Raw genomic sequence first — 24,915 nt, forward strand, 5'->3', positions numbered from 1 at the left:
TCCCCTATTATTAGGCGTGTCTTCACCAACTGAAATATACATTATCTATGCTTCATACAGGGTTTTTATCAAATAGACGGCAAAAAATGATTGGACTATTCCTTTGGACTATTCTGAGGATACTTTTTCCTTTGATGATATTTGATATGGTGCTTTGTTTCGAAGATAAGGGGCAGAAAATAATTTCGAAAATGATAATTTTGATGATTTTGAACCCCTCAACGTAGCCGGAATAAAAGAGAAGTGTACTACAGTGGACTTACCAATTTCGTTAACAACCTATCAACAACATTCCGATTGCTACAAACGGCTGCAAATATTCAATTTTCTGGGTGTAACGCAATCAGAAAAGATCTTGATGTTTTTGAAAGAGTTGAGTAGTCGATGATGATAAGATTGGATTCTTGCATCCGAGCGGAGTAGTCAGCGCGTCACATTAAGATATATATGGTTCATCTTTATGTTTTAGACGTGATGTCTCATAATGTGACGACTATTCAGAGGGATTCACTTAATCTGATAAAAACAATATTGTTTTTAATTTTTTATTAATTCATTGAACTTAATCAGTTGGAAAGCTCAGGAAATAGCATGCAAATGAATAAGTGTATGCTTTTTAAGTAGAATACTTGTATTTATGAGAAAATAATTTTAAAAAATGCTCAAAAAAATTTAATTTCTTATAATCAATTGATTAATTAATGAAGAAAAGAGAAATGAAACTTTCTATGTTTTTTACCACTTTTATTTGTAACTGACGTTACTGCAGTTTCGTCCTATAAGGATATTTTTAAACTTACATTTTTAGTTTGATGTATAAGGATATTTTCAAACATATACATTTTACTAAAAATGTAAGTTTGAAAATATCCTTATAGGACGAAACTGCAGTAACGTTAGTTATAAATAAAAGTGGTGAAAAACATAGAAAATTCCAATTCTCTACATTGAACTAAAAATGTATAAGTTTGAAAATGTCTTTATAAGACGAAACTGCAGTAACGTTAGTTACAAATAGAAGTGGTAAAAAACATAGAATGTTTCAATTTTCTTTTCTTCATTTAGTTTGATTATTCAGTGTAGTCAATTAACCCACGGGTTAAAACGTAACAATATTGAAGATATAATTATTTTTGCTCAAATATTTGAAAAACTTTCATCACATTCGGAAAAATTGCTCAATACATATATGGTGTATATGTATATTTTGCTTTCAATTGAAGCAAGTATGTTATACTATGTGATGTAACTTGGTTTTTCCCCGAAAGCCGGTCGATTAATAGTAAAATATTTGTACTCGGGCGTTTTCAAGGGGTTGAAAATAATATATTTTTCAAGATCACTTCTGATATTAATTTCAAAATACTAGGTTTCCATTCAAACAACTTCAGTTTCCGAAAATTCTATGCTAAAAAACAAATTACAATAGTCCATAACAAAAAATATATTATTACACCATTCCCTGACAAAGAAAGCAGATACCTGAATTGCATTTTTTTTCAAAAGACGCTAGAAAATTTAGGGTACATTTACGGTTTCATCATTCATCAAATTCATTTCGTTCATCGATGGTTTCATTTAATGAAATATCGATTAAGAAATAAAAAGACTCATGTTTCCGTCAACCAACCCTGATGTATAAGGTTCCTTATCATTACAATTTCACTGTACTTTTTAAATTGACTCAGACATCTTGATAGCTCCAAGAAAACAGTAAAACAACGGACGTAGACACGTCATATGACATTTTGGGGTCCTGAAAATCACGATCGGTTATGTTTATTCGTTTTGTTTCAGTAATGAAATTTCAAACTGACACTCGCGCTATCAGATGGTGCGAATAATGCTGTCGTTTTTCTCAGTCATTGCGGGTAATAGAAATTGAAACGTGTTACCGGAGTGAAAAATATTCCAGAGAAATTAACAATATTTTTTATATTTTCAGAACAATCGACGATTAACAGTGAAAAATCTAGCGATGTGCAAAGGGACTGAGAATTCACCAATGGTGTGGTATGACATAGCATTGACGCGCAATGAAAAAACCAAAGAATTAGAATTTTCTCTCAAAGTGAATGTTACAGAAGAAGTGAGTCAGGCATTTTCGGTGAGTAAAATATCATAAATTATTCGTTTGTTCAAAATGGAACATGATTTTTTATTTGTCACACTTATTGACTAGATTTGATATCAATACCTGAATTATTGAGTATTCAAATAAGTTCAATGTAGTTTTCTCCATCTGAAGATTGGTGTTCTAATCTGAATAGTCAAGACGAATTCCATGGAAAAATGATATATTGCGTTACCATAGCAATGAAGAATACTTCATTGAAAGCGTCACAGTGAAATTTCATTTAGGAATGTGTTTTGACCCACGATTATTTTATCGTGAGTATGAATACCTAATACACACAAGAATTATATTTACTCTTGTCAAAATATAGGATAAGATAAATAACTGGCAAGATGTACTGTGGACAAGACAATATTTATTCCGACTGAACGCTTACAAAGTTCAAAATGTAATGATATGATTTTATAAAAGCAATATTTCACCTAGGTAATTAGAAAAGGGGTTCAACTTGGTCATTGGGGGGCGAGGTTCGGATTAACATAGGTAGGAAAGGTCATGATTAGAAAAGCCCATACATAAGAATACCAACTGGAAAACCCCGATTGGGAGACCCTTGAGAATAATGAAAAACGAAATACGAGAGGTACCTTTTATATTTCGAGATTAGAGAACAGAAACAAATATTAATCATCAAAAATCACTTTATTGTTTTTCAAAATATTCCCATTGAAAATCTATATAATTTTGCATGCGTTGCAATTGTCGAAGTACTTTTGCCACTCTGATTGAGATATCTCCAAAACATGTATTCTGAATGCAGCAACCGCTTCTTCAGGTGTCGAAAAACGTTGACCTTTCAGTTTGTTTTTTACGTGCGGGAATGAAAAGGAGTCATTTGGTGCCAAGTCAGGACTATACGCGGATGACTTATCAAATCGATGTTTTGGGTGCTCAAAAATGCAGTTGTTTGAGCCGATGTGCGAGAGCTCGCATTGCCGTGGTGAAGAGTGATCCATTTTCGGCGGTTGGTTTTCCTAATTTCTTGGAAGACAACTGGCAAACAAATGGTGGTGTACCAATCAGAAGTGACTGTTCTGCGTTGTTCTAGTGGTACGGTTGCGACATGTCCAGATTTCCCGAAAAACAGGCGACCATTTGCTTGGAAGTGCTTCGTGTTGGATTTGGCTCATCTTGAAACACCCATACAGTCGACTGCTGTTTACTTTCGAGCTCATACGCGTAAATCCACGATTCATTACCTGTCACGATGTCATAGACGTGTTTCGAAGCACCACGATCGTATTTTTTGAGCATTTCCTTCGACCAATCGACACGAGCCTTTTTTTGAGCGATTGACAAATTGTGTGAGATCCAACGCGAACAAGTTTTTTTTAAGTCAAATGTTTATGCAATATTGAAGGTATGCTGGTGCCACTAATGCCTAAGGTTGACTCATTCTCACCATAGGTCACATGACAATCTTGCAATATCAGTTCGTGCACAGCATCAATGGTTTTCGGAACAACAACCGATTTTGGACGACTTTCACGAAATTCGTCTTGGAGTGAACTATGACCACGATTGACTTCACTATACCATCGATAAACACTGGTTCTTGATGGAGCTTCATCGCCAAAAATTGAATTAAGTTCATCCATGCACTGTTGCTGAGTTAATCCACGTCGAAATTTGTAAAAAATAATCGCACGGAAATGTTCACATTTCAATTTCATTTTTGGACCGAGATAAATCTTTTAGGCTACTGTAAATAACACAAATAGCGCGCGTATGTAAAAACGTTCTGAGTACGTATAAGCTCAAAAATGTACAACTTTACGATAGAGCTGTCAGTTGTCAGATTGCAACACTAGGGTTGCCAAATCCCGAAACGTAAAAGGCAACCCTCGAAACATAAACAAGATTTGTTAGCAAAACCTAAAATAAAAATAATGCCTGCTTTTTTGTACAAATTTTAGAGCTGGCACAATTCACTTGAAAAAATAATAAATTCGATAGCAAGATTTTGAAACCGAACAAAATGTAACACATATAATGTTTGACATCTGAATGTTGAATGTCAAACATGAAAATTGAAGAAATGGAGTCTTCAACAAGTATTTGAAATTTATGTAGCGGACTGCGTCAACCTTTTTCGTTTTCATGTTTTTTCTGGAAATATGAGGATTCATTTTCCGATAGCCTTTTGGAAAACTTTCGAAATTTCTGCTAACGCAGTTGTCAGTTTTGAAGATTGGTCAAACCACCAACGCTGACATTAAAACTTGACAAGCAATCTTGGGTGTCGCACTAATAAGTGGTCTTGCTTGTGTTCACATAGTGATTTTTACGAAGTACTCGCCTTGGTTTCTCAGTTTATCTTCAATCGAAGATCGCTTGACCGGTGGTGATGATGCTCAAAAGGCTGAAACAGCTTTTTATCGGTGGCTCTTGAATTGAAATTGAATTGTAGAAAATCGAAGTAGCAGGTACTCATCTATTGATCTTTTCATTATCATGAAATTATTTTCCATCATCTTGACTGCAATAACTTGTCTTCTTTTCATAAGTATGGTTCATACATTTTTTTATATAACCACGATTTGGACTGAAATGAATTGAGTTCACCCCGATAAATTACTGCGTTAATTCGAAGTATTCCTTACAAAGAAATTTGTTTTATTCACCTAGCATAACAAGTACTGAATGTTTCATATGAATGCTTCCAATTTATTTTCAATTTCCTTATTTCGCGTTGGATCTGTGCTCAGTATGAAAAACTTTTCCGGCCTTGCTGTTATTGCGAACGCAAATTAAGTATATATTTACGGCTCAGAAAAAAAACAACAATCGATGAATTGTTATATATGTATATGTATATATATATATATATATATATATATATATATATATATATATATATATATATATATATATATATATATATATATTTATATATATATATATATGTATGTATATGTATGTATATGTATGTATATGTATATGTATGTATGTATATATATATATATATATATATATATATATATATATATATATATACATATATATATATATATATATATATATATATATATATATATATATATATATATATATATATATATATATATATATATATATACAGCGTGACTCACGGTCGATGGTAGGTTAGACGTTCCTGGAAAACGCAAAGCATGATTCTTCTGAAAATTCCACCTCTCACATTTCCTTACCTGTTCTATCGATCTGAAATATTTTCAGCATTGCGGCGTTGCCACTTCTATCAAAAAGTCCTAGAAATCATATTTTTTTTAATGGAACACCCCGTATATTAATACATTTTTGGAATCGCTCTAGTATTTTAATACTTTTTTGTTGATAATATCCTATACCTATCTCTATCTGTTTTCAAGATGAAAAATAAATTGTGCTAAATATGGTCCAAAACATAGCCTTAATTGAAATTAAGTACATCAGTACCTCAATTCATGAAGAGTTGATATTTTGATGATAGTTTGGACAAACTCGAAATATTTAAATAACACCAAGAAATTGACTACATATCATACAGGGCGTGCTAAAATTACTATTATTTCCATTGTGCATAAAAGTAGTCGAAAGTTCATTTTTTCAAACGAAACTTCTTGTATATTACTCAATAAATTGAAAGAAGGTGAAAAGTTCTTCAAGATGATATATCATAGCCCTTTACCTAAATCGTCAAGTTTTCTTAATAAAGCCGTTTTTGTGGGAAAATAGTTATTCACGTTTTACCTACAAGTGTTGAAAGTGGCATTTTATTTTGTAAGTGGGGATTATTGCAAAACGAGCATCAGCAAGTGGAGCAAACTCACGAGCAAAATAAAATCACTTCCAACAAATGTATCATACAAATTTTTTTGTATAACCTTACTGCTGATAATAAAAAAAAATAGGGTCATTCGAATTTGAACACACGATTTTTAGATTACAAGGCATAGCTATGTTACAACTACATACGTCAACTCACGTTATTTTAAGGAGGATTATTGGTTAGTCATGAAGGACTTTCTACAGTTGGACTGAATACTACTTCGTCATCGTCAGTAACTTCACAGGGATTTAATATTACCAATAGCACGAACTGCATGTGTGAAATTTTCTAAATGATTTTTTGGTAGGTGTTCTGATTCAATAACAGTTGTACAAAAAATGATTTTTAAAGAATTTGATTTCTAGGTAGCCGTGAAAATATCAAGCTTATGACAGTTTGGTGATTTGTATAAGTAATTGATAAATGGTTATTGACGGTATTTCAAAAAATCGCCAAAAATGAATGCGAATATTGATTATTCAAACGAAGTTCCTATGAAATTATTTATTATACACGTACAGTGTGATCAAATCATTGACAGAACTTGTAGAGAATTCAACCAAATGTATCCTGAATCAACATCAATGAACGAGAGGAAGTTTGCAAGATTACAGAATAATTTCCTTAACTATGGCTCCATGTTGAATGCGCCTTCAACATTACCAAAACCTGTTACTTCAAATGAAGACAATACTGTTAACGTTTTGGCATATTTTTATGCATATCCAGAAGCTTCCATTCGCAGTGCAGAAAAAGATTCAGGTGTATCACATGCTTCAGTACAACGCATTTTTAAAAATCACGGAATGCATCCGTATAAATTTACCAAAGTTCAAGATCTAAAAGCAGAAGACTTCGAACGTAGAATGCATTTTTGTGAATCCCTTTTGATTCATACCCAGGAAGATCGAGAATTTTTGTCAAAAATAATTTGGATTCAAAATTTACAAGGGATGGTATTTTCAATAGGAGGAATAAACATTTTTGGGCTGATCATAATCCTCATGTTACAAAAGAAATGGTTTTTCAAGAAAAATTTGACCTGAATGTTTTCTGTATTCTGAAGAACAATAAAATTAGCTTTTTCATTTATGAAGACACACTGAATGCAGAGAGATATCTCCAAATATTGAGGACGACTGTAACCGATTTTCTTGAAAATTTGCATTTAGAGGAATATAGGAATTCGTGCTCATTCCACCCAGGAAGTTTCCAGGAAACTTGACGAACTCTTCGACGATCGTTGGTTTAGGCGTTTAGGGCCGTGGGATTGGCCACCGAGAACACTTGATCTCACGCCACTTGACTTTTTTCATGGGGTGTTTTAAAAGAAAGGGTATACTTCAGTGCCTACCAAAGAAGAATTGCGACGGCGAATTGTGCGGAGTATTGAAGATCTGGATCCCCAGGAAATTGAAAAAGCAACCACAAGTCACGCACAAAAAAACATTTTAAAGTGTTTAGAATGTAATGGACAACATTTTTAGCTTTTATTGTGAAAATGTGATATTTTGTTTACAATTTCGTTATATTGAATCATCCTATTCTCTTATTGTCTGTACTTTCACATGTTTTAGCCCACAAAATCTTACTTTTCACCTAGAAATGACTGATTTTTGGTACAGTTGTTCCCTGGAAACTTTGAGTCATCATAGTTAAGGAAATTATTTTGTAATCTTACAAACTTCCTCTAGTTCATTGGTGGTATTTCAGGATACATCTGGTTGATTTCTTTACATGTTCTGACAATGATTTGATCACTTTGTTCATGTGTATAACAAATAATTTCATAAGAACTTCGTTTGAATAATCGATATTTGCATTCATTTTGGAAGATGATTCGAAACACAGTCGATAACTCTTTGTAAATTACTTATAAAAGTAACCGAAATGCTATAAGCTTGATAATTCCACTGCTACCTAAATCCAAATTCTAAAAAAAATAATATTTCTAGAAGAAGCGACTTTAATGAGAAAACTTGACGATTTAGGTATAGGGACATGATATATCATCTTGAATATACAGGGGTTTCATTTGAAAAAATGAACTTTTGACTACTTTTATGCACAATGGATATAATAGTAATTTTAGCACGCCCTGTATGATATGGAGTCGATTTCTTGGTGTCATTTGAATATTTCGAGTTTGTCCAAGTTATCAACTTTTCATGAATTGAGAGTACTGATGGACTTAATTTCAATTATGGCTATGTTTTGGACCTTATTTGGCAAAATATGGTCCAAATAGGACATCATCAACAAAAAAGTATTGAAATACCAGAGCAATTCTTAATATACGGGGTGTTCCCTTTAAAAAAATAAAGTTGCTTGGACTCTTTGATGGAAGTGGCAACGCCGCAATGCAAAAAATATTCCAGATCAATAGAACAGGTAAGGAAATGTGAGAGGTGGAATTTTCAGAAAAATCATGCTTTGCGTTTTCCAGAAACGTCTAACCTACCATCGACCGTGAGTCACGCTGCCGCTGTATACCGGTGGTTCTTAAATTGGAATCAATATGGTAACGATCAGAAGGTACTCATCTATTCATATTTTGATTTATAAGGAATTATTTTCCAGCAGCTTGACTGCATTAACCTTATTATATATATATATATATATATATATATATATATATATATATATATATATATATATATATATATATATAGATAACGAGAGAGATATTCAGTGGAGATTGCATTGAATCTATGAAAATCTATTGAAAATTTTGTAACGCTTCCATAATTTGTGTGATGCATTTTCATCCCGCTAAACAAGGCTCATATCTATCATTCATTTGGTAATCTACTATAACCATTACATGTAATTAGGCAGTGTGACGGATTACTGTGATTAGTTAATTAGTAGACAAAATGTATCATCAATTGGTTGAACATAGTTATGATTACTGTATGTTATCAGTCTAGTAATTTCAATCGTGATGTGACACAGACCGAATCAAACTCACGCTATTCAATAATTATACTAGGGATTTATGTTTCATACCATTCAATGATATTCCGAAAGTGTAATATTTATTGAAATATGCAAGTGATCTCGCATGAAACGGGATTGAAATTGAATAAATCATAATTATTGTTCATAATTGTGCATGATGCCATTCAAAATTCAACACCATTTTTTTTTCAAATCAGGCCCCATCTTGTGCGGATAATACAATGGACAGGTTTCTTTCTTTCCTATCAAAGTGGCCAAAAAACAACTTTTCTCTATTGAAACTATTAACATGTTTCATAAAACAAAGTCTGTCTGTCTGAACGTCATGAAATTAAAAACTATCGAACGATTTTTCAAACGGTTTTCACCAACGGACGGAGTGATTTTTTCAAATTTTGAATTCTCCGTGAGATTTCGGATCTATGGTGTTTTAGGAAAAGCTTTTATTGGATATTTTTTCGATATTTAACAAAACAATCCACGACATATTGATCTTTTTTATATGTCTGTGAAAAAGCCCGGGGTGGTATATGTCTTTTATCGTAACTTACTATAGGTACACATTTCAATATTTAATATAATGGTTATATATGTAGTTAATGGGGTAACTGAAAACTTCTCATGACGATATTCATCCTCAATAAATAATTAGGTAAATTGTATTCGATGTATTTCACGGCAAAAAATTCAATCCAATATCTTAGGAATTATTGCAAAATTGAAACGGATAATAATCATAAGATGTATTCAGAAAACAGAAAAAAATAGTTGGGAAGTGAACTTAGTACCTATTCCACAAATTCTTAAGAGAATTTTATCAAGGTCCTTATTACTAGTAACAATATGATGTGACACTATGACAGAAAAAAATCAAAAGTCTTTTCTCAAACTGTGAGATACTACCTTCTTTCTAGCAGTCAACGCATGTGCCACTGAAGATGTCAGGAGCAGACAAAACATTTGGTACTATCAGTTCTATTCCACCTTGGCTTATTAGCTTGGAGTAACTGATCTCTAATTGTAAGCATAAATGTAATATTGGAGAGAGATTGATTCAATTTAGGAATTGATACTCTGTTCTTTCATGAAAATATTTCAGGAAATAATCTTCAAGGCTAGCACCCGACCTAAAAATGTTCACAGACAAATATCCATCTTTTTAATTAAATAAAACTGGCCGATACTTGATGAAAATCCATATTAAAACTAAATGATTTAGTTTATTATATGGTTTTCACTAGGAAGGGTTTTACAAAAACTGCGACACGAGTTTCGCTATACAATAGCTTTCTCAAGCATAACTTAAAACTGAAGGTTACTTCTAAATTACAACCATTTTGTACTATAACCTATTACCTACTCGCACGCTTAATTTCGAATGAATGAATCTACCTGTAAAGGTCAGGTATGAATTCATACATTTTTCGAAAGTACCGTAAATCTACCTAACTATTTTTACCTGGAAATGAACAGATTCAATAATGGCGAATTATTCAATTCAGTTTGATCTTTCATAAAATATTGAGAGTTTTTGAATTTGTCCAACAGGTTAAGTTTCAAACCTTTCTTCTGGAAATGTATTCATGGTTGAACTCATTTCCTACTGTGATCAAGTGAGCGGCATGTGTGGAAATTATGTTTCCATTCTGGAAGCTACATTTGTGTTCCTTTATACGGGCTTTGAACGTTCTTCCAGTTTGACCTATATAAAACATCGGACATGACCCTCATGATAATTTATACACTCCCCATTTTTCTGAAACTGGACTTTCATTTTTGGTATTCCTAATGTGCCTGCCTAAGTTGTTGTTGGTTTTGAGAGCAATATTTAAACTACCTTTTTTTTGAAACTATGTTATTTTTGATCAATACCAATCGAGCAACCATCAATGAAGGAAACCACTTGACATACAAATTTGTAATTTTATCACGATATTTACTTCCATGGAATTGCTGAATTACAAAGTTTTCGTTGAAAACTGTAAATTCATCGATGAAATTTTGAGGTCTTGTGGTATCGTTTTTTTTCATTCTATTGTCATATTCTACTCTTTGAACACCCGTTCTGACCTTATTTAAAATTTTCATTCAATCAATATAAAAACTAGAACGTTACACAATGTATTCGTTTATTCAACTGAATAGAATATCACACAATACATGTCCGGTAGGAGTTATTACGTTTAATACATATACCATTCATTTGCGAATACCGAAATCCGCGTTAGGAATCACACGTTAAAAGGTAAGACCTCGTTAGTCCTTAGCTCGCACAAGTTTCTCAACTTCTGAGAGTTGTCGTTCGTATGGGGGTGGCAGCTGATTAACGAAAAAACAGATTTTTAGACAGATTTTTGAGTACCTAACAATCATTGTGTTCCTTCGATCAATAGGAATACAAACTAAGCATAGGATGCGTGTGTTTTGCATGTATATTGCTTGTATATAGTTCAACATTTACCCAATGTTGAAAAATTTTGACTATTTCGCGTCAACCATCAATTTCAAGATGGAAATCGGACATGTCTTCCACTTGCCATGTCAATTCACGGTATCCTATTTTCTTAGCAATGCTAACTCATCAATCATTTCCAAACAAAATAAATTCATTCGAATAAATGAAATATCTCACACGCCATCGATTAATTTCCAAAATTGAGATATCCAACCGATTTTCACATACTACAGAATCATGTAAACCAGAATCCTATAATTAAAACATAATCACACCGTGCGAAGATGCCTGACACTGGAAATTCCTATGATTAATTATTATTTCGTCAGAGCGGTATCATTAATTTACACGTTGGAAGTGCTGATGGATTAATACCAGAACCATTTTGGGTAATTTGATAACGCGAATGTCAAAAACAAAAGCGGATTGTTGATGACTTTTTGAAATGAACTGTGCTGAGTTTATCACGGTAGATTCAACAATTTATCCCTGTGAAATGAATTTGTTATCACACTAAGGTAAAAATGATAGAGTGACAATTTGACAAAGGACATTCTAATGAGAACTGACAAAATTAGAAATCCCATTGTTTCTCCTCGCCGTTGCCACTATTACACCATGAACTAGTTCTTTGATAAATAGATGGGATGAATAGTTCATTTGATTACTGAAAGTCACAACTAAACGCCATACTTCAATTCGAATTGAGCCGAATTTGAAATTGATTTCAGAACTAATTCAATCTTCCTCAATAAGTTGACGCACTAGTGTATATCACATTCAAATGTAATATTAGTTTACTAGATGGTGATGTGAACAAGATCATTATCATTGAAGAAATCTTGCTCCGTTATCGAGGCGGGTAGTTTGTTTCATGCGATAGGATGAGTAAAGTTATTCATAGATAAGATTATATGAAATAACCATCTATAACTCCATCTCCTCCGGAACTTGGGGGAAATTAATTTTTTACTCTGTGTTCGACCCCTCATAAACTTTGATGTGTTGAATCTCAATGGAATTTTATGTCGTTGAATTTCTACAGGGTTATTCAAATTCGACCCCCACCATTGGGATCTCCTAAACTACAGGCGATGCTTCGAAGCTTGAAATGGGGCAAAGTTGCGTTTTCTTGTATTCAACAAAATACTGTTCTGAAACTTGACAAATTACGAGTATTTCCGGAAATATCGGGAATGAACTGAAAATCGGAATTTTTGTTTTTATGTTTTTCTAGCGTTATTTGACAACATGGCTCAAAACCAAAAACACAATTTTATTGATGCTTTTTTTCATCTACACGTTTTCATGTTCAGGTTTACTATCCGACGTTTCGTCTTCTGGCAATCAACATCAACTTTTTTTCTAATACGGGTGCCATGTTGTTTTTTATAAAGAAAAATAGTGCGTCTCATTCTGATTTCATTGATGTATGATTTCTTATGATTTTCTCTTCCAAAACCACAGGTATTTAAAAAAAAACAACTTAATCTATGGTCATGACTCAGAAATGTCCTCATTCTCACATGGAAGGAAACAAGATTTGTTGGAACTTCATTTTGAATTTGAAAGGAATAGTACGAAAACAGCACACATTTATTTTTAATTTTATCCGGACAACAGCCAGATAGAACATTATTGGGAATTTTGGAGAAACACTTGAAAGGATGATATTTTGTAGCTAGCTCTCGAATAGGGTAGACCCTACGAACTTCATGAGAAACATTATTTTGATTGACGAAAGTACTTTTTCGAACTGTGGTGTTTTTAATGGAGATAATGAGCAAATTTGAAGTGAAAATAATCCACTTCAGAAAAGTCAGACAACAAGTACGGTTTCGTTTCAATGTGTGGGCTGAAATTTATAACGACCGAGTACTTGAACCTCACTTCTTCTCTAGTACTTTGAACGGGAAAACCTATTTTGCATTCTTAAGAAACGAATTCGAAGAATATATGGATACGTTCCCCCCTGTTAATTGTAACAGCTGCTGGTTTCAGCATGACCGGGTTCCTCCACACAATCAAAGAGCTGTTTGCGAATATTCACACCAAAGATTTGTTACGGATTCAATTATACTGATACCTCCTAGTTGACTCATAACTTTAATACCAAAACATTATGAAATATATTGAATCATCCAGGATGGATAATTTGAAGTCACTTGGTGATCTTGCACAACAGAAAAATATCTGAAATAAAGTCATATTGTTAGATGTTGAATCAGCACAAGAAGTACTTTACCTACTGTGAATGCTTTTCTCATTCAAGATACCAGTTCAGTTCATTGTGAATTTCCGAACAGAATAAAAACATTATCTGTTTTATCACCATTCCTCAACTTTCCATTTTCATATAGGTTACTTTGTTATTGTTTGGATATAGAGGTTATCTGAAGGATCCAACCCTGATAAATATTCAAAATATAACAGAAAGGATGTCATTCATCTTCATTATTCTCAACTTTGATGAAATGTCACTAATATCCCTAGTTTGACCTGCAGAATATATCTCTGTTTTCTTTTCCATTTTATTGTGGGCTTATCAAAGTGGTTTTGATTTTTTATATTCGTAGAGGATTTTCCGAGTCTGAAAAATGAAAACTAGTTGTGAAACCATCAAGAAAATTGTCATAGGATTGATATTTCCACCATCCGAAGTGGATTTCGGTTTTCAATTAACCTTAAAAGTTTTCTGACGAAACTCTCTCTGAGACCATCCCCCATCGAAGGTAGGTATTCTGCTGGGACACATTCTGGGGATTATCCTCTAATAAGTGCATTTCGTATATATTAATGAATCCACGGGTTAGTAACTTTTCTGTCTTTTCAGGTCTCTTTTCGTTTACTTTCTAGTTTTAATTTGTCTCCGTACGAAGGATATTACCTGCTAGCATGCATGTTTAGAACTTTGCTTTACACCTATCCGCTTGGAGACAGCTTCGACCCTGCTTATTAAATAGAGCTTGCTTGATTTTCTTTGCTAGTTAAAGTACAGACTTCTTTCAATCCTGATAAACTGGATGGACCTTGTATAGAAAGTTATTGTTGGGAATTGCAAAAGGACAACCTCCAAAGGAATAAACAAGTAGGATCTACTTAATTCATTAATTTTGCTCCGCACAACTTTTCCTTTTTTTGACATATAAGGAACATTTCATATCACCAAGGATACTCAGTGAACTCGTGAAAGCAAGTAGTGTTATCTTTTTAGTTAGCACCTAGAACATAGTAAATATTAGTTATCAATTAACCTTATGCATTCAAATTATATCTTCATTATTTTAAATTAAAACCAAATACTCACCAAGACGTCTGTGAACGAATAGTATATATACTAACGGGAAGAACATTCGTAAATAATATCAATCTTGTATTATTTGAAACATCTATTTATTTATATATATTGCTTTTATAATTGCAATCGCACATACACCACACTGCACTTATTCAGACATTTGACAGTTTCAATTTATGAATATAAAATCGATTAGCTGATCGACCGTGGATCCATAGAGTTCAAGAATACGTTCAATACGTTCCGATATACCGACAGCCCTAACTTTCTAAAATTCCATCCAGGGTTACAGTGTTTCGTGAATAGGGTACTTACCCAGAGAGGGAAGTTGATAAATATTGTTTTTGATATCTTTAGTGTCAAATATTTCATTTTACTCATCAACCCTCTACCGGCTGACTGATTTTGATTTTAGAGTTTTGTTTTTGTGTTAGTTTCATTATGCCTCGATAATTTGATTTTCCATCTCATTATTGTGGGCGTAACAGATTTTCTAATAGGTGTTTAGGAAATTCTGGTGAGGTGGCTGGCAAGATCACCTGACCTTACAGGTTTGTATACTATCCTGTGGGTCACTTTCAAGAACAGAATCTATGAAGAGCAATAATATGACACAGTGGGTAATATCATCACATCACGCAATTCAGGTCTATCAGAAAAAAGGATATTGTCAGGGCTGTTCTCAATTTGATACGATGAGCTTGCCTATGTATTCAAGAAGAAGGCCATCATTCCGAACACTTGTAATACTTTTTGTGCATTTTTACCAAGCTCATGATTCAAGGGGATAATCTTAGCGACTGGCGAAATTTACGTCAAAATAGATTAACAGGGTCTCTCACTATGGGAAGCTTCTTCAGGGCAGTAAAAATGAGCGAAAAACAATGACATTTGTCAAACCCACAAACATTTTTATACATGTATAACTTTTTTGTACGCAATCAGAAACGATCCTGGTGTTTTTGAAAGGTTTGGGAGTCGATGAGGAGAAGATTGAATTCTTACATTCGAGTGGGGGCAGTCACTTTCAATAGTTCTTGTGTCTTAAAAACATCACATGTAATTTTTGCTAATAAATCTTTTATTATCGAAATTTTTTTTGCTTCGTTTCTTCGAAAAAAGCACCTCATCAAAAATCACCAATAAACAAAATATCCTCAGATTAGTCCAAAGAATAGCCCCTTGCATTTTTGCTGTATGTTCATCAAACACCCTGTATATGTATATTTGAATTTATATTATTTTTCGAATTTCAGTTCTGTTTCGGTTTGAGCTCTGTTCGTACGTAGTTATGTTGTGGTTAGTTTTTCAATTATTGTTTTTTTCTGCTGAGAATATTGTATGTTTCTTGGGAAACGAATCGTTATTAGGATTATTATTATTTTCTTCACCGAAGTATGCGCTGGTCAGGCACTATCCCCCGAAGCCCCGATACATTCGGGAGGTCGCGCCAGCATTACCAACCAACGACCACTCCCTACAAAGTGGGGTACGTGATCATTGGGTCCGAGAATCATGTGCCCTGAGCAAGCACAGTGAGCCAAGAATGACAGCCTTCTGCGTCTGTCCGGCTAAGATTTACGCCTTAGTACGGCAAGCCAGTATGATTTTAAGATTTGAGAGTAGAGAGGGAATCATTCCACCAAGGACTCCAATAATCAGAACAACCATCTTGACAGGGTGATCTAGATAGAGTCTGCGGAGTTCGAAAAGAAAATCTCGATGTTTTATCCGCTTTTTCTCCTCTTTTCTCTGGTGTTCGAGAAGGACTACATCAGGCTTATTAGCTTGTATAAGGCCTAGGGTGACGAACGAATAGTTCTAATGAATTCGGCACTTTTTGTTCCCCACAACGGATTCAATATCCCCCGGAGCGTAGGGCAACACTGGAGTCTCATCAATACCGTAAGAGCGTTATGTCGATGGATATAGGCCGAGACCGCATATGCTGGTCTTGCTGATAGCAAGTGCATTAGGGTCTGGGGCGCCTCGCGGCAGGCCCTGCAACTTGCGTCAGGAAATTCTACACCCATCACGCGACTGCGGTAGACTAAGGTGTTGAAGACACCAACCTGGCAAGCCATGAAGAACACCTCAGTTTCCGAATTCAGCCCACTCGACCTGAGAAACGCGAAGGCCAGGCGCTTTGATAAGCCAAGGTCCCCAATGTTATTGAAGAAGACCACATGCATTGGTTTATCCTTGTGTTTCTGCAGAAGTGAAGTGATCTCTGCGGCTTTTATCTGTGCTTTTTGCTGAACGGGTTCCAACTCAGTGACAAAGTTGTAGTCACTATTATTATTATTATCATTATTATTATTATGAATGACTCAGCAGAATTTCAGATTTGCACACATTTCGAAAGATTGAATTAGATGCAATCGAAATATTATCCCTGATTATGATCTATGTTTTCCTCAACTAGATATTTCTTTCTTCAGATGACGTTCACCTTCCTGAAATGTGATGCCGCAGGAAATCCGGACAGTTGTGAATATTTGTTGAGAGATTATAAAAAAAACGAGATCTGCAAGTACTTCAAAATGGATAAAAACCAGGCTTGGAGTGTATTTTTCCAATACTTGGATAGACCTCTCAGATGCCCCTTGTCGGTGAGTTGAAAAATATACAAACGAGCTCATTGCATAACTGGGATTATCACACAAAAACATTTGTTGATAACTTCATTTCTTCATCACATACTCCTATTAGAAACTTTATTGACACGCAATGCATATAGCTGAACAAACATCTGTTAAAAAAAATGTTTTTCCATTAACCGGCTGTCGCCTATTTACGAACGACAACTCTCAAAAGTCGAAACTCGTGTGAGCTAAGGACTAACAAGGTCTTGCCTTTCAACGTGTGATTCCTAATACGGTTGGACGATAGCAAGTGAATATCGATCGTCCGGCCTTGCGGTTCGGACCACCGGTTTACACAAAGGTTGATTGAGTGAATGGAGCAAACCACTCACGTCAACCTACCAGGGTACCGTCCCATATGTTCAATATCTTTCTTTATCCCCTTTCACTTGTTAGCGAAATAAAAAATCCAACTGGTATCTCTGCTCAGCGAAACTGGTATGGAGCTGCTCAGTGAAAACATTTTTATCTGCTGCGCCTCTGTTCAGGTCCAGATGCTCATTTGGAAACCGCCTGATATTTTGCATTTTAAACATACTCTTCAACTTTGAATAAGCTGGCTTTATTCGGCAATTATTCACCACTCGAAGACGATGAAAAGTTAGAAGAATACTTTGCATTTTATTTACGTGGGAATCTCTCTCACTTTGCGACTCCGACGGAATGAGTTATCGTAGAGATTATGCATATATTAAACCAGTTTGTGCGAATAAGAGAAATGTAACCGTCGAGTCGACAATTTTTTTATATTGTAAGTATTTTTCATGAGAGAAAGTTTTACTCCCTATTTGTCCTTGAAGCAATGGCTTATGGAAAACTCTCAAAATAAGAAAAGAAAAGATGATAGTCGTGTCGAATAGTAGAAAGATATCTCCAACTTATTACAAGAGTTCATTCGCAAATTCAATAATGAATAATAAGGTAGAAATTTTATTCATCGAGAAAGTGATACAAATCATGAAATTATGAAACAAAAACAAAAATTAATTGGCGCTCCGGGACGACTTCATTGATTCCAGTGGCGCATTTGTTCTTTCAGCTGCAGGAAAACCCGGAAACACCTGCAGCACCACATCATCTGAAGATCTTGATCTGCCAATGTCCTCTCTGCCATAAAACAAAATGTAGGGTGTCTCCAGAAACTCCATTAAATTCAAGACATCGCCAGAACACTCAGTGACACGACTGTCGTTAAACTTAAACCAGTCCGTTTCGTCTTTGACCAATGCGTTATGACCAGATTCAACGCCAGAACCACGGTGAGCAATGACCACATGAAGATTATAATAGTGCTCTGCTAGATTGAGGTGTTCATCTATTTCGAACTTTCGTAAGTTTGGTCCGTCCGTCAGAGGTTGAGTCATGTTTGAAGATCATCAGTGTTATTATTAGATTGACTGGTGCCTCAGCTTACTTATTTTCTTATAATAGTCAGTTAGTTTGGCGCATGTTTGGCGATACAGTTGATCATCGTGAATGATGAATAATAGGCAATGATTGATAAATAATAAATTATAAATAATTAATACTAAATAATAAATAAAAAATAATAAATAATATATGATGAATAATGAATGACAATTTATAAATAATAAATGAAGAATAATAAATGATAAATGATGAATAATGATGAATAATAATAGTAATGTTTATTTCATAAAATTGAATATATATATATATATACATAAAGACAAGAAGAAATGCAGAAATAAACACGACAAGCCACTGAAGCTCATAGAGATTGTGTATGACAAAAAAAACTAAAACAATAAACTAAGTTAAGACGGTTTGTGTATGATGTCAGTTGAAATTGGAAAATGAATAAAAATATCATGAACATGAATCAACATTACAAACTAAACTATCGGTCATGAAACTCATCATTCATACAGCATATACGTAGAGTAATTGAAAGTCGTATGTCTTATATTTCATTCAATGTTCTGTTCTTAGTATGGTCCTAGATGACTGCACTTTTGTAGAGTTGCTGTCATTCTATAAGGTGAGTCCTTGTTCAGAAAGATTGCAACAGTACAGAATATAGTGAACAATAATGACAGATGTGAATTAAAACAAATGATTGAATAGAACTGGCCGATACTATATAGTGAAAATCATACAATAAACTATATTGATTAGTTTTTTAAAACATATGAATGAAAGTTCATATATACGTATAAAGCTAGTGTAGATCACGAATTGTAAAATTATTTCCATTTATACTTGTGAATATTCACATTCTTTTTTGTATCAATACTCAATATTTTTTCGTTCCAATATTTCATTTATCTTACCTATTGTTGTATTAGTTAGCCATAATTTAAGTTCTTTTTCAAATCTGTTATCACTTGTAATGGAATTTATTTCTAATGGAACTTCTGCATAGGCAATAGGGCACAAATATGTGAGAAATCTTTGACTTCGAGATGTGCTTACTTTAGGAATCCTTGAGGCTTTTTGCTTGAATCTGGTATTGTGCAAGTGATTCACAGACAATAATTTTGTTTCATATATTTTATGATACTTTACAATACAACACACAACATTAGATGTGGAATGAAAATCAGATATTATTCACATGAGTTCTACTTTTAATGGATGGTAATAAATTGCACTTACATGGAACACTGCCACCATCACTGGTATACACCGATGTTTCGCCTTAAGACACTTGCCCTAAGGCTCTCCAGTACCAAATTGGATAACACTATAGAAAATACACACACTTCATTCATGAATTACGATTTTTAATGTCACGGAGTAAGCTTGATCTGCTTATGTCATCGATGACATCGTAATGACATTCATTCACCTATTTGATTTAATCCCAGCCGAAAGGAATCTTATTTGAATTGAAGGGGTTATATTTTCAGGAGTGATTAATTTTTGGGAAAGAAATTTTTTGGCTTTCTACTACTCCATCTTGGTACAAAAAAAAAGGGGAAGGGAAGGAAGTAATCAATTTGAAAATAAGTAACTCTATACATGGATGTGTAGATCATGCAAAGAAGTAACTTTCAGACATAAACTGAAAGAAAGTCCTCCTGAAACAGCTACTTTCATATAAACATTGAATTACACGAAAGAAAAACAATCTTTAGAAACAAATACTTCTATATGAACACTGAATTATACAGAAGATACTTTTCTCTACTCAGTTTGTATTTCAAACATTCGTTGTGAAATAAATATCAGATATCATTCACATGAGTTCTACTTTTAATGGATGGTAATAAATTGCACTTACATGGAACACTGTCACCATCACTGATATGCACCGATGTTTCACCTCAAGACATTTGTCCTAAGGCTCTTCAGTACCAAATTGGATAACATTATAGAGGACTTTCTTCCAGTTTGTGTCTGAAATTTACTTCTTTGCATGATCTACACATCCATGTATAGAGTTACTTATTTTCAAATTGATTACTTCCTTTCTTTCTTTGGAAGATTCCCTCATCACCTTTTTTTGTATCAAAATGGAGTAGTAGAAAGCCAAAAACTTTCTTTCCCAAAAATTAATCACTCCTAAAAATATAGCCCCTTCAATTCAAATAAGATTCCTCTTGGCTGGGATTAAATCAAGTAGGTGAATGAATGTCATTACGATGTCATCGATGACATAAGCAGATCAAGCTTATTCCGTGACATTAAAAATCGTAGTTCATCAATGAGGGGTGTGTGTATTTTCTATAATGTTATCCAATTTGGTACTGAAGAGCCTTAGGGCTAATGTCTTAAGGCGAAACATCGGTGTATACCAGTGATGGTGACAGTGTTCCATGTAAGTGCAATTTATTACCATCCATTAAAAGTAGAACTCATGTGAATGATATTTGATTTTTATTCCACAACGAATGTTTGAAATACAAACTGAGTAGAGAAAAGTATTTTCTGTATAATTCAGTGTTCATATAGAAGTATGTTTCGAAAGAATTTTTTTCTTTCGTGTAATTCAATGTTTATATGGAAGTAGCTGTTTCAGCAGGACTTTCTTTCAGTTCGTGTCTGAAAGTTACTTCTTTGCATGATCTACTATGGCTAGTAGAAAGCCAAAAACTTATTTTTCCAAAAAATCATAATGGTACCTTCTGAATTGACCCTAAACAAATCATTCAAGTAGATATCAAATAGGAGAGGCCCCAATACCGTTCCTTGGGGAACTCCATATTCTATGCTACAGTAAGAACCAAGTGTTTCATTCATTTTGACGTTCTGTTTCCTATCAGAGAGATAGCTTTCAAATAATTTCAGCGATGTCCCTCTGAAACCGATGTTTTCAATTACCTTTATCAATTTATCAAAAGCTTTGGCCAGGTCAACAAAGACACAAAGACATGGTTTACCATTATCCATCGAATCGTAAAATTCCCTCATTAGGTGAATTATTGCATCTTGTGTTGAACTGGCCTCTCGAAATCCATATTGATTTTCAGAGAGTATTTTATATTTTTTCAAATATTTGTCTATTCTTACTTTCAATATTCCCTCAAATATTTCAGCTATACCTATAGCTAAAGAATATTACTGGAGTTTTTTCCCGACACCAAATCATTATTTTCAACACCACGACACGTGTTTCGATCACCAAGTGATCAGCTTCAAAGAGGAAGAGAAAGAGTTTTAATCTTCCTCTTTGAAGATGATCACTTGGTGATCGAAACACGTGTCGAGGTGTTAAAAATAGCGATTTGGTGTTGGGAAAAAACTCCAGTAATATTTATTACTACACCAAAGGTTCCAAACAGTGCATCATAAATACCTATAGCTGATTAACGATAAAAGACGAAAATTAATTACCCCATTTTCATTTCCGGATTTGAATATTGGTTTGATTATCGAAGTTTCAAAGGCTTCTGGAAAACTACCGGTGTTTATGGCTCTATTTATAATATATGAGTAATTAGTTTAGCTGGATAATCGACGAAGTCATGTTTTCGTGGCAACGCTTTTTAACATATCAAATCAAATAAAAATTATTTCCATTAACTTATTGAGTCACATTTTTTTCAGGGGATCTATAAACTGGTTAAATGTCCCATGAAGACAGATTCCCTGAAGTACATCCCTTTCTCTGATGCTCTTTGGAAAATGAGATTCAAAGGATTCGACCAAGGAAAACTAATATCTTGTGTAGATTTGGAGCTTCAAATTGTATCATCTACCAAAAGAGGATTCGTGGGATGATTACTGGGACATCGATTTCTGATGGCATTGCAAACCACATTTCTCTTCATTCTATTTTCATTGTGATAATAAAGTTCAGTAATATCAAAATATAGTCACAATTTGTGTCATTCATCAATTAGTTATTTATACAAGTTGACCCATTGACGTGAAAAAGTCCATCACTTTTGTTTGGCCAAAATACGAAAAATAAAATCAAATTAAAATCATAGTTTTGGTAAAAACGCATAAATATTCTAGAAATACTTCCATACGAGGTGTTTCCAAAAAAACAAAATAAAAAGTGTGTTATGTTTTTTTTATTGTGATAACGACGCTCTGCTACCAAATTACGTTATTGAAACTAAATTCTGAACCGCTTACGTTCTACTAAGAAACTGGGCTGCTTATAGCTTCTAAAACTGTTTTTATTTCGTGAATGTTGTACAATTCCAAATTTAATTATTTGACAATTACGTGACGTTTTTCAATTATTTCAATAAACATTGGCGTTACAAAAAAAATTAAAAGAGGGAACAAAATAAATGTTGATTTCTTCAAATTCTCAAACATGCCCCCCGCCTTGGAAGGCCCCACGTATTCTTCCAACATCTAACTGGAATCAGAATCTGGAAGTGGACATAACTCTGCATAAGATCTCTTGATATCACCAGTTGATGTTTTGATCGTAGCGACTCTACTGACACCGTCCTTTCCAGGATATACATGAATAGTGCGTCCCAACTTCCATCTCAAAGAAGGTCTCATCTTCCTTCATCAAGACCAAGCAACCAATTTTCAATTCTCCCTGGGACGATTTCCATGCAGTTCTCTGTTGGAGTTCGGATATATACTCTTTCTGCCAACGGTTCCAAAAATGTTGATGACACTGTTGGATAAGTTGATATCTGGACGTTCGATTCATGGGAATGTCTCTGAAGTACGGGTCCGGTATGGTAGTTAAGGGTCTTCCCTCAAGAAAATGAGCCGAGGTAAGATGATTCAAATCTTCAGGATCGGAGGAAATGGGAAAAAGGGGCCGTGAGTTTAATACTGCCTCTAACTGCACAAGAACTGTGTTCAACTTTTCGAAAGTCGAATGCGCATTTACATTTTTTCAATGTCAGCTGCTACCACATATGCATGCTGTCTAAATCGAAATAATATTGCTAATAAATCATTCTGAATTGTTGTTCCTACTAGCTGAATATTGTTTAGTGAAAAACCACTGCTTGTTGGAGCAGAAGCATCAAAAACAACACGTAGTTTTGTGGTAATGCTATCTTTCTTCAACACGGCATGATGAGGCATGTAGTAACAGAGTTTTGAGAAAATATTAGCATAACCTTGTTTCATTTTAGTCATGTGTCCTAAACGTTCATATTCTTTCATGAATGTTATGTATTCTTCCCTCAAATTGGGTTGCCTTTGAAATTTACGTTCTGAAGAATGAAATTGGTACTTTGCGTGTTCGTAAGAATCGCCAAGTTTTTCCAAGTCGTCTTCAAATGGCAATTTTACTACAAATCTGCCATCATCATTGCGCAATGTATTGTCTATAAAATGATTTTCACAAGCCATCTCATCTTTTGACCACATTTTTTCATCTGTACATTCTTCTAACTCCCAAAAACGCGATAATTGAAATTGAATATCGCGTATTTGACTAAAATTACAAATCTTATTTGAAAATTGAACTTTATTACATGGACCGGAAACAATCCAGCCCAAACGTGTTTTTTGTAGGACAGGTTGATTATTTCCTAACAAAATCTGACCTTCTGTGCAATGATGCATCAATGCATTTAATTTTGCATAAAGTACGCTACTGATATCTGATGAGAATCACGATGTTGCATCACGATACATATTTCACTGAAATATTCGGATAGGATCATATGCTCTAAAAAAAGTAAATAATAATAAATTGAAATAGTAAAAATGGACTTCAAGAATACCTTATTTTATTTTAATAGATACTGTGAAGGGTTTTCCAGAGTTACACAAATAATGACGCTAACGGAAGAGTGACACATTTCTTGTGAATGAAACCCTCAGGTGCCATGTTTTTTTTTGATGATCTCCAGTTTCGAGAGAGCGATTAATGAAGGTATCCAAAGGTATCCAACAGGCAGAATATAATTACATGAATTTGCATCTGAATACCAATTGTTCCTACTTGTATGGAACATATTTCCTTCTGCCTTGTTAGATATACACACATTGATGCTGATCATTTAATTGAACTGAAACTTATACAGAATCTTCTTATGACACCACCAATTTCGTTATATTTGAAACGCTAAACCTCAGATTTCCTCAATGGAACATCCCATATAATCAAGTTATGTATTTCCAAGTATTCAAATGTCTACGAATTCACAATCATAACTTATGTAATGTAAATAATGGTCGTTTTTCCCAATTCCCGATTATAACAAAAATCTCACTCATATCGTGGTT

At 34.0% G+C, this 24,915-nt stretch overlaps 1 protein-coding gene across 2 annotated transcripts in view; it reads left to right on the plus strand.

Moving 5' to 3' along the window:
• LOC111512138 (uncharacterized) overlaps positions 1-22,574 on the plus strand; it is a 38,092-nt gene extending 15,518 nt beyond the window's left edge. The window contains exons 1-4 of one of the 2 annotated variants that reach the window (XM_074182439.1): positions 1,723-1,871; positions 1,946-2,107; positions 17,083-17,253; positions 22,300-22,574. In XM_074182439.1, coding sequence (XP_074038540.1) covers positions 1,979-2,107; positions 17,083-17,253; positions 22,300-22,473 — 474 coding nt within the window. In that variant the 5' untranslated portion in view covers positions 1,723-1,871; positions 1,946-1,978 and the 3' untranslated portion in view covers positions 22,474-22,574. Of the gene's footprint in view, positions 1-1,722; positions 1,872-1,945; positions 2,108-17,082; positions 17,254-22,299 lie in introns of those variants that run through there. The other variant, XM_074182438.1, reaches the window with a different exon arrangement.
• Positions 22,575-24,915: the final 2,341 nt, after the last annotated feature.

This window comes from Leptinotarsa decemlineata, unplaced genomic scaffold (genome assembly GCF_025532065.1).
Source record: "Leptinotarsa decemlineata unplaced genomic scaffold, Ldec_3_MD MMD2_tig00026328_RagTag_RagTag, whole genome shotgun sequence".
NCBI lineage: Eukaryota > Metazoa > Arthropoda > Insecta > Coleoptera > Chrysomelidae > Leptinotarsa > Leptinotarsa decemlineata.